An 11,939-nucleotide genomic window follows, 5' to 3' on the forward strand; every position below is an offset into this window, starting at 1 on the left:
CCACGAGAACATAATAAAAAATATTAAAACATCAATATTTAATAAGAGAGTTTTGAACCACAATTCAAAATTATTACTCTGATGCATATTTGATGTATTGAAAACTGCACAACTGTGGATCAATTCATGTAAGTAATATCTAGACCGAGCTTAATATCATCCTAATCTGGCTCATCATTTGTATGAACCGGATTTTAAAAAGGAGCAAATTGAGAAGAGTAACACATTATAAGAGAAGTATAAGAGAAAAAAAAAACTCAGAGAAGTTTTTTATTAGATTTTAAACAGTTCAATGTCAGCTTCATGGCAGTAAGATTATATAGGTTAAGATGAAGCCAGTTAATCCCAGTAATCCCAGTTAAATATTGAAAAATGCTAAAAATATGTAAAAAAAAAAAAAAAAAAAAGTGTTATCACAACCAGAGGTTATAGTATGCAGCCACATTACTCAGTTCTGCGGCACAAACACTGTTGTTATTATTATTATTTAATATTTATTGTAGTAGTAGTAGTTGAATATTGGCTCTCTCGCCATCACCCAAATATAGTTATATAAATATTTTATATATTAAAAAATTTTTTTGACTTTGCCATATAAACTGAAACTACTCTTGAGATGTTTGCTAACAAACTTTGTTTGGTCACTAAAAAAGTCAACAATTAGTAATTTAGTCAATTTAAATGTAACAATTTAAAACTTAAATGCACATCTACATTTAATATTTCTTAAAGGGGGAACATAGACCGAACGCATCGTCTCAGTGCTTCATTTGTAAATAACTTCCTAATGGTGGTAGATTTCTAATATTGGCGGTGTTTCCTGTTCCTCACTGTGCCTCTGCTCAGGCCCACGTCTCTAAAAGAACAGGTTAAATTACCTCACTGCAGTCGCCCTGTTAAGGTCACTGCCATACTAATGCTACAAGGCGCACATTCATGAGATAAATACAACACCCACATACATCTAGTTAATGTTTAATTACATTGATTGCGGTATATACTGTCCCTGAGCTCCGCTCTTGTTTCACTCTCTGTTACTGGACCGCGCAGAGCCACTGAGCTAAAAGCCTCAGCTACTGCTGAGACTCCGCAGGCGGACTTCAACTGCAGCCCCTGCTTTACATACACACAGGACTCGACAGGAGCAACAGCAAAAAAAAAAAAAAAAAAAAAAAAAAGAAAAAAGCCTGCTGCTCACTCAGACCGAGGGACGGATAACCTGAGACAGCGCGATGTCTTCCCCCAGCGCCGCCGCCTCCTCCTCCGTCCCCTCGGGCCCTCTGAAGCCCAAAAGGAAGACGAAGAAGAAGCACTTCGTGCAGCAGAAGGTGAAAGTCTTCCGAGCCAGCGACCCGGTGCTGAGCGTCCTGATGTGGGGCGTCAATCACTCGGTATTCAAGCAGGCGAGCTTTGCGTTGAACGGCGATCGGTTTATGTGGCGCTCATTAACATGTCGCCCATTGATCATGCGCAGATTAATGACCTGGGCCAGGTGCCTGTACCTGTCATGCTGCTCCCGGACGACTTCAAAGCCAACGCGAAGATCAAAGTGATGAACCACTGCTTCAACAAGTAATGTGCTCTGCTCCCTTTGCGGGAACACTCGCCCTGCTTCCTCTAAGGCTGCACAGATTTTCTATCCATTTATGCTTTTTGTGTTTATCATTAAGAGAGCACAAGACTTTCAACTAGTATTAAAAGTATGCGTTTCATGCTACTGCAGTGAGAGCTTTTAAAAATTAAAAGTATAGCAATGATAGTAACAAACATGCTACGGCTTATTTTACTTAACGTAAGTTATTTGTGGGGCTGAGTTCAAAAGGAAAGGGACACTTTAGCCTTAAAATGTGAGGCAAAACTATTAAATGAGGGATTTGTTGGAACGTTGTAGCAATTTCTAAAAGTCGTGCTATAAAACTGTATCCATTAAAGATTACTTTTCAAACTTATTGTGTGAAACCGACTGGCCTTTCAATAATCCCTTAATCCACTCAGGAATCCAGATGTCAACAACAGAGGTAGAATGAGTGAGTTCACAAAAATAAAAGAACTTGGGATTTTTACTGTAGTGACCTCCAGCAGTTTTTATGTGACTTAGAAAAGAAACAAGAAAAGTATCCCCTCAGAATGATGCTTCCACCACCATGCCACTGTGTTAGTTTTCCAATCCACTTGCATGTCGTCCAAAATGAGATTTTTTAAATCTTAGAACAGCGTCCTCCACACCTCTATTAGGTCTTATGGCAAACTTTAAAGTTGTTGACTTGTTTTTCTCAGCTACTCCAACTCTGTGTCCTGGATGAATACACACACGTCACGCTCATATAACGTAGGAGTTGGATTTGCTTAAGTTTTTTGCTCTGGTTCTAAATAATCGTTGTATTTTGTTTTGTTACTGCTTACATTTCTTTAATTCTTATAATGCCATTTTGACTTAATTAGTCAATTTCCTTTTATTTTGCCTCCTGTGCTGTTGCTGTAGTGACATTATATTCTGATCCTTGCTTCAGTTATCATCTCCTCTGTATTTCAAGTTCCCCTTTAGTCCTTTGTCAGATCCTCCTCACAGTTTCTCTTGTTCTTTATATTTTCCTGGCTTGTTACTCCTGGTTGCTTCTCCTTCATCGTTCCCTCTGTGACTTATGTAACTTTCTGACTTTGTGAAGCAGCTTGGGTCATACTCAACTATAAACCATAACAAAGCATGATCACCACCATGATGTGGTCAGTGTAATGTGCAGCGTTATTTTTTTATCTTGCCTGTAAGCCAAAAGGTTAAATTTGGTTTCATTTGACCAGAGCAACATCTTGGAAATATTTTATTTTCTGCCATCTAGGTCAGATTTGTGGAACGGTTTTCCTGTCTTCAGTTTTCCCCACCTGAGTTATGGATCTCTGCAGCTCCTCCAGAGCTCTCTTCATCTGGCCTGTGAGTTTAGGTGGACAGCTACGTCTTGATGGGTTTACTGTACTCTTTCCATTTTCAGATGGTGGATTTTACAGCAAAATGCAACCTGCTTTTATTAAAGTTCAGCTTGGAAACCGACTGAGCAAAACCGAGTAACTGTTCGTTAATCCCATAATCCATCCAGGAATGCAGTTCTTTTAGAAACTTCAATAACAGAGGTGGAGTGAGGAATAACAAATGTTTTCTCAAACTGAAAGGTTGTTACTTTAACTTTATTTACTGATGTGAATCTGTGTGTGTGTGTGTTTTTAATGTGACCTGCTGTGGAAACAGGAAAACAGCGAGAACTTGAAAATAATGAAAGTGGACACCATCGATAAAGTCTGACAGACTGTGGTAAACAGTGGCTCACCGTCCTGCTTGATAAAACTGCTTTTGTTCCCAGGGAGAATCTTCCGGGCCAGTTTAAATTCAAAGAGTACTGCCCACAAGTGTTCAGAAACCTGCGAGAGCGCTTTGGCATCGAGGATCAAGATTACCAGGTATGAACTCAACATTATTCAGCTCGTGAAAGTGCACAAATACATGGATGAAGCACAAACCGTGTTATTTGAACAAGATCCTCAAAAGCACACGTCTTTCAGTGTTCTCCTTTTGTGGCAGCTTTTTATTGACGTCCTCCAGTCGGCATTTGCATGGCTCTGTGCCTTATTTGCATGTGCCAGGTGTTGCACCGAGTTATCCTTCAGAACATACAGGGAACATTAGCTTAGCGCACAATAATGGGCAACATTTTGTACTAGCAGAGCAAAATCTGCGAGCTACGTTTGCTCAAGAAAAACCAAATGACGTCTCTGTGTGAAACAGTGACACAAGTCTGCAGATGTCTGTACAAAATGTTCTGTTTTTCTTTTTGGAATGCTTTTTAAATTTGCAATCTAATTCAGGAGAAATTACGTGTTGATAACGATGTTCTTCATGCTGGGTGACCTCTTTCTCCTTCAGGTCTCTCTGACCCGCAGTTCTCCTCTCAGAGACGAGGAGGGGAAGTACATGGGGCTGCGGCTCACATCATACGACCACACTTTGGTGGTAAAAGAGATTTCCAGTGAGGAGGTCGAGGAAATGCACAGCATCCTGTCAGAGTATCACCAGGTACTGGCAAAAGCATGAGTTGTTTTCCTTTTTCATCATTTGTACTGGAAGATAAGCTAGAACATTTTTATGTTTTGTTAAATCACAAAATTTTTATGTATTTTATGTGACAGGCTCCCTTTGCTGCAAATGAAATCAAGTAGAACCAATTGCCTTTAAAAGTAATTTAATAACTAAATTATTGTCTTGTGTAAAATGCACAAGCCTCTCAGTATAAATCCAGCTGCATTGGATGGTTTTCTGGAAACACGTGAAAGAAAACTCTCTGGTCGGATGAAACCCAGATTTGATGCAAAACGCCAAGTGGACAAAAGTAGCAATTCACATCACTTTGAACTCAACATCACTGTGGTGAAACACGGTGGTGGTGGTGGCAGCATCATGATGTGGGGATGCTTTCTTCAGCAAGGAAAGAGAAGCTAATCCAACTTGATAGGTAACCTGGAAGAAACCCTGAGGTTTCCCTTCCAGCAGGACAATGACTCTAAAATTACAGTCAACGCTAATTAAAACAAAAATAAATGCAAAAGCATGCCACACTTCTCAGATTTCTATGAGGCGAAAGTTTGAAACCCTAATTTGTTTATCTTTATTAAATATCTGCTTTTTGCTAGTAAATTCCCCACAGTACTGTACGCATACAAGTTGTAAAATGATAAAATGTGGAAAGGTATGAAGACCTTTGCATGACACTGACGTTCCTAATATGTAGATCATTTTAAATGGGGACGTGCATTTAATCATAGAGATAGTAGTTGTCTTTAACTTTGAGCTGTTTCTGTTTGGAGAACAGAATCTCACCCTTCAATATTCCTCATTTCCTTGGCAAAGACTTAACATCAATGCTAAGAGATGAATGATTTTTTTCCTTCTCAAACAGATTAATGTTTATCATAACACATACCCACAGTTTTGGGTTTTTTGTTTTTTTTAGAAAGCGTCGGCATTAATTTAACACAGACGTTAAGAGGCACATGGAGACAGAGACGAAAGCTTTCCTCCTGTATCTGTGACGTCTGTCTTTTGTTCTGTGTCCTCCTGCAGCATATTGTCACCTCCCACGGCAGCACGCTGCTCCCTCAGTTCCTCGCCATGTACAGAGTGACGGTGGAGAGCGAGGACACCTACCTGTTAGTGATGAGGAACATGTTCAGCCACAGGCTGCCAGTACACAGGAAGTACGACCTGAAGGTGAGTGAGGATTCAGAGGTCAGTCAGGACGGCATAAATGTATGTTGGACACCTGCCTTATAATCAAGGAAAAGTTTATTTCTGTTCCAATAATGTAATGACTAGCCAATAAGAACGTACCATAGTCATTCTGACCATTTTATATTCAATAAATCTAATAATGTAATAACTTTTCAGTTTAAAACCAAACAGCATAAAATTGTGAACATAAACAGTATTGTAAATACAGCTTTCCTACCATAAATAATCCCCTTTTAAAAAAAAAAAGAAAAGACAGTGAACGTTTTCACCCTAAAAAGCTTTAAAAGGCGTTTACCTGCATCAGCTACTACTAAATTTATATCAATTTGAGTTCAAAAGGGCCACAGCGACCCCTGACATGGAGCTTTAGTACACCAATGAACTCGAAACAACAAATAACCCTTACATTAAATCGACTGTTGAATTGGAAAGTATTTATATGTCACATAAAACAGTGACCTTTAGTTTGCTTTTAACTCGTATACAAAAGATTTTCCGTAACTTTGTTTTAAAGCGTTTCTCATACTTATTTTCATTGCACAAATTTACAATACGTCGCCTGAAGACATTCTACCAGACAAAAATTTATTAATTAATTTAAAAATTGCATATTCATCAACATCAACACAGTCCAACTTAATTAAAATAAAAATAATTTCAAAAGGAATTTGATCCCAGTTATGATGCACGTCAGTCAAATGTGTTTAGTAAGTAACGCTGATTTACTTTTTCCATTTTTCCATGTTCAGGGCTCCGTGCTGACTCGAGAAGCAAGTTTTAAAGAAAAGGTGAGATCAGATTAAAGCTATGCACTCTATCACTTTATATGTGCTGTGTACATATGCTAGTAATGATGAGTAGAAAACCCTTAAAACAAACTCATCTTTCACTGTAGCAATAACTTTATGGCAGTCCAGCTTTTAATTGAAGTAGATTTGATAGTGATAAAAAAATACATTATGATATAATTGTTTTCTACTAAATTACGGGTGAAACTTATTGACACCTGACGTGGTTCAGTTTATTCACGACAGCAAATTGAGCTTAAACTCTCCCCGCTCCATTCCTTATGTTTCTGAATGTGAGACAAGTGGCTAGCATGTAAACATCGGCTGCTATGGAGACTTGATAACCCCGATTTGGGGTTGTGTTACATTGTTTTTTTTATCGCTCTGGCTACCGTAGCTATTTCTTAACTTATGAAGATAAGCATACGTCTGTCTTTCTTTAATTCCATGCTCTCTTGTTTTTCCCATTTTGAAGAGAAATGGACCGAAGTGTCCTGTTGTTTCCTTCATGTCACTGGGAAAAAGGAAGTCATGGATTGCAGATAAAGGTTCCAATAAACCTGTTAGGTCTTTAAGGAGTAAATTACCAGATAAATTCTGCGTTAAATTTATAGGAATTGTTAAAGATGCTAAATTCAATTTAAGGTTGTTTTTTATTATTATTATTTTAAGTGTGAGTTTGGCCTATTGCAATACATGCTGATGTGTTGGTTGCAGTATGTTTACTGAAGAAATGTAGTCAGAACATTGCTTTTGAATGCGTTTGATTTACGCCTACAAAACAATAATGGTCAGTGAAAAATTAAGGATGATGCATGGCCAGTTGAAAATATGAAAAATCTGTTTGTTTTTTAATGTGTCACTTTAGCAGTAGCTACTGGTACGCTCCTGTTGTCATCCTTTACTGGGGTAGAGGAGTAATGGACAAGCAGACAAAGCAGACCTAAATAAGAAGACGGGGGACTAAAATGCACAAAACCTTGTGTCACCTTTACAAAACAAAATGTGGAGCATAACCATGTTTGTTCAGGTCAAAGAGCTGCCCACATACAAGGATGCAGACTTCTTGAATAACATGCAGAAGATCTATGTGAGCGATGAGGAGAAAGAGAAGGTGATGAACAAACTCAGCAGAGATATCGAGGTGAGAAAGTGATGCTTCTGGTGTCTGCGATAGAAACCTTTTCAAAGGTTTCTGTTGCTGAAGTTGTCCTCGTCTCAGTTTCTCGTGCGCATGAGGATCATGGACTACAGCCTGCTGCTGGGCATCCATGATACCGAGCGAGCTGAGAGAGAGGAGGAGGACGACGTGGAGTCATCCTGTGAGGAGGAAGAGGAGGATGAAAATGACCCGGCTGCTCCTCCGTGCTCCACTTCCCCTGAAGGAATCGCTGGCTACATGAGCTCGCTCAAGCCCATGGGTCCTGGGGAGTTCGACCCTTATGTGGACGTGTACGCCGTTCAGAGCGCCGTGGGTGAGTGGCACCTGAGCGTCACCTCACGCAGAGCCGCAAATGGCGAGCGCTCGCCGTACTTTGGCATCAATGTCACTCAACAGACGCCGTGAATCATTCCCTCGTAGGTGCTGCCAGGAGGGAGGTGTACTTCATGGGTCTGATTGATGTGCTGACGCAGTATGATGCCAAGAAGAAAGCCGCTCACGCTGCCAGGGCTGTCAAACACGGGGTGAGAGAGCATTACTCTTAAAAGGGACCGCTTAGCGTGGGGACGCAACACATCTCCGGCGTAAAGGGTGGCTTTCATCCTCTGCTTCCTTGCTTTTCAGTCAGCCATGCTTCTCTTTGTGCTTTGCAGGCGGGAGCTGAAATCACAACGGTTCATCCTGAGCAGTACGCCAAACGCTTCAAGGAGTTCATCGCAAAGATCTTCGCCTAGTTCAAGGATTGATTGTCTTTTGATGCCAACTGCACAATACCCACAAGAAACACTAAACATCTACAGCTAAAAAGTCTATGCAGAAGTATTTATGTTTATTCAACTTATTAAAATGTGCTCACATTAAGATAATTCAATCTGGAGCATAGTTCTGGCCTCAGTCGTGCCAAACTCTTTCTGTTTTCGGATGATGCACAGTCTCTCTGAAGGCTTATTTTATTGTGAGCTTCTTCAATTTTAGGCAAAGACAGCCAGAAACAATTTACAATTTGGCTATCCTAAATGGCCTTTATTTAAAGGCCAAGCAAATCCAAAACTACTGAAAATCTGCTGGAGAGGAAACTTCTGGGTCCAGCGTTTTGCACTCACCTAAAGCAGAAACGACACAACTTTGAAAACCAAGATGTCCTTGTTTTGGACAGAGAAGACGTGTCGTTATAAAGACGCATCAAAGAGGTCGACATAAAAAGATTTTCTCTGGTTGCATCCAGGGAGTAAAACCTGTTGGTCATGTGACCTCTTCTGATGAAGTCATGTGACTTACTTTTCTGTGTTAAATGTCAGAGATATTTCTGGTTTGCAAGCCGAGTGAGATGCTGGATTAAAAAAAATGAAACATTTTGTGCCTTTTTGAATGTTTTTTAATGTCCAGCGTTTAAAGATTAAACCTTTGTGAGTTCTGTGGGATGTTCAGAAGTTGAGATATGGATTCAAAACCTGACCCTGCGTTGGTCGATAATGTTTTACAAACCTCTGAGGCCTTTGTTGAACAAATGGCTTTATACTGAGATTAAATGACACACATTGAGACTCTGTTTAATACGACCTCTGAAACCGTTGGATTTTATTCAGACGTTTATGACTAAACATGGCTCAATGTTTACATTTTTAAGTTGTCTTTCTTTTCATTTATACAATTATGAACTACTTTGAGTTGGTCAGTCACATAAAATCTGAATAAGCAGGTTTAGATTATAGATGTAGCAATATATTGTGCTAATTACACTAACATTTTAATGGTGATGTTTGCATCCCCAGTTGGTAGTCGGGATCTGAAACAAAACAAAAAAACATGCTTTGCTCCATTCTGAAGTATGACATTTTTCACATTGCACAAAATGTTCTCTTGATTTTATAGCCTTTTTTTTTTTTTTTAACCCCGTTTGTCTAAAAGTCAACAGCCAACAACAAAAAGAAAATGTTTTTGGCTTTTTATTAATTTGAAAATACAGAATGAAATTGTATGGCCAGAAGTAAGTGACAACAAAAATGAGTAACTTGGGTTTTGTTGTACTTATTGTCATGTTCTGTGTTTTTCTGTGTATTTATTTAGAGTTTTCTGTGTCCCTGAGTCTTTGTGTTGTCTTGTCTTCCCCTTGATTGTTTCCCAGGTGTGTCTCGTTTCTGTGATTACCCTCCCGTGTATTTAATGTCACCTGTGTCTCAGCGTCTCTGTCGGGTCCTTGTCAATGTGTTCCTGTCCATGCGTGTAGCCTGTTGCTACCAGTGCTGAGCCCTAGTCTTCTGCTCTACTGTGCTGCCAGGTTTTGTGGACTTTTGGACTTTTTTCAAGTCTATTTTCATCATTAAACTTCCATCATTCATCTCATCTGGGTCTGCTGCGTCTCCCTCACCGCTTCCACCACAACAGTTCATGACACTTATCCCAGCTATGTCATTTTAATCCCCTCCTATCACCTGCAGCTTTGCATTGAAAAGGTTCCTGACTCTATTTCGTTTATAGATTTTGATCGTCTTGAATCTCAGGAAAAGATTGAAGAGTTTTAATTAAAGAGAGTCAAAGTAAGTCTCTTTGGGAGCAAAAATCTGCATCCTTACACTTTATTTTAGAAAACTTTCAGTGAATAAAAATACATTAATAAATGTGTCATAGTTTGGCCAATAACTGACATATACTGTTTTCTTGTTTTTATTTTTTCTTTACATCTTACCATTAGAGGGGGTTTTAATAGAGCAGGTGTTCTTCTTATTATTAGCACTGACAATAATATAAATTAAGGTAAATTGAGTGATGTGACAAATTCATTTGTTTATCTATTTTCAGCACCACTTTGTGGGAATATTGGTTGTGATATGGAAAGACTCCATTATAAACGTGATAAAATGTTCCGGCTGACCTCTTCGACACAACTAATTAAAATGTTTCAGCTTTTCCTGTTAAAAGCTAATTAAAATTGCAAATGAGGCGAGAAAAACAGGCTGTGTTATTTCTGTCCTTAATTCATTTCACCTCGCCAGTTGGCTACATTTTGTCATTTTCATTATTGCATTTTTCAGTAATATGATAAAAGCCTGGCTTGGTGTTCAGGCAGCGCGCTGCAGACATGCAGACATGTTTATAGCACCAAGTCAGAACCAGAAAGTCAAGCTTCTCTTATTGGGATTTTATGTAATAAAACACAAAGCATCACATGATTCTAAAGAGAAAAATAATGTGTAGAAATAAAAGCTGAAAAGTGTGGTGTGTGTTTGTATTCAGCTTCTCTGCGTCACAACCTTTTGCTGCCACAACATTTGGGAGTCTGTCTGTGATACATTGTTTTACAAACAAACAAAAATTACTAATAACATGACCCAATCTCAATCCAAATATGGTGAAAAGCAGAGAATGTGTTCAGTCTTTATTTTTCAGGTGTACATAGCATTTTGAATTTAAAAAACAGCTTTGGTCATAAATCGTAGCTATTACATCTTCTGGCTTTATTTCAACAGATACATTTTTCTTATCACTCTCCTATAGAGGTGTAGAATACAAATAATAAGTCCTACTAACAGATTTTTTACCACTGTGTTTTGTTATCTAACCAAATACAGGGGGAGCCATTGTTCTTACTTAATTTTTTTTTTTTTAAAAAGAAGAAAAAAGTTAAATTCATGAGTTATTATTCTTCCACTTTAAAAACACACTGATACTTGTAACATGTCAGAGTGTGGAAAATGTATTTTTTTTGTTGGAGGAAAAATTTTATTTTTTTTTTTCTTAGCTTAGATTTATACACAATTAGTTACTACATTTATAACTTGACCACATGATGTTAAGATGCATTAGGAGTGATTCATATTTCTATGTGTCCCTTTGAAATTGAATCTCTGTGATGAAGCATTCATTTTTTTGTCTTTATGTAGGCCCTCTCGCATCCCAGAGCTCCTGGCACACACTCCTGATGCTCCTGCTTCACATGGACAATTCAAAACACAGAGATAATATGAAGGTTAAAAACAAGTGCCGTGAATTTTTCAACTTCTGCCTTAGTCAAAACTGCAGCAACAAGCTCTGAAAGTTTACGCACATCAAAATCCCCGTCCCTTCCCCCCGCCCCGTTACTGGATTCAAACCACAAAAAAAATAAAACTCTGTGACCTCAGCAGCTCAGTATTGTTCAACGATCCAACATTCTTCAAGGACACACTTTTTAATTGGTTATAAACCCATCAGTTCTGATTTCAGTGTTGATGATTCATTTTTCTTTGTGAATTTTTTTTGTTCCTTTTCAATGTGGGAGTGCTTTGAGGCAAACAACCTTGAGAGATCTTGCTTCAATGAGATCGTGCACAAGATAACCGAAAAGAAGCTCAGAACAAACCAGTTATTTTCTGCCCACACCTCCCTCTTCCATCTCATTTATCCATCAGATATAAAGAAAGGCATTTCCACTTGAGGTTTAAGAAATGACGCTTAAAGTCAAGATTTCTGGCTGAGTCTACTCAAGTGTGTAGAACTTGAGTAAACTTACTGTATTAGAGAAAATAATGCTAGCTGCACACAGACTGGTTAAAGAGTTAAACACCTTGCATCATGATAAACATTAATGCATATTGGTGTAAAATCCAAAGGTGGTTGGCTATGTATTGCAAATTTTTGCTCAGGTCCCTCTTGAAAATGAGATCTAGATCTCAACGGGGTTTACCTGATTAAATAAAGGAAATATATATAAATATATAAAATATTAGAGTTTAAA

The 11,939-nt window shown here is 38.5% G+C and overlaps 1 protein-coding gene across 1 annotated transcript; it reads left to right on the forward strand.

Annotated features, from left to right (window-relative positions):
• The first annotated feature begins 446 nt into the window (after positions 1-446).
• LOC102219809 (phosphatidylinositol 5-phosphate 4-kinase type-2 gamma-like) lies at positions 447-8,580 on the forward strand. Its single transcript, XM_005799866.2, has 10 exons — positions 447-1,391; positions 1,475-1,572; positions 3,354-3,450; positions 3,914-4,063; positions 5,108-5,254; positions 6,025-6,063; positions 7,094-7,207; positions 7,286-7,538; positions 7,646-7,749; positions 7,879-8,580. Exons 1-10 carry the CDS (start codon positions 1,233-1,235, stop codon positions 7,957-7,959), a joined length of 1,242 nt encoding a protein of 413 aa, XP_005799923.1. The 5' UTR covers positions 447-1,232; the 3' UTR covers positions 7,960-8,580.
• Positions 8,581-11,939: the final 3,359 nt, after the last annotated feature.

This window comes from Xiphophorus maculatus, chromosome 20 (genome assembly GCF_002775205.1).
Source record: "Xiphophorus maculatus strain JP 163 A chromosome 20, X_maculatus-5.0-male, whole genome shotgun sequence".
In the NCBI taxonomy this organism is placed as follows: Eukaryota; Metazoa; Chordata; class Actinopteri; order Cyprinodontiformes; family Poeciliidae; genus Xiphophorus; species Xiphophorus maculatus.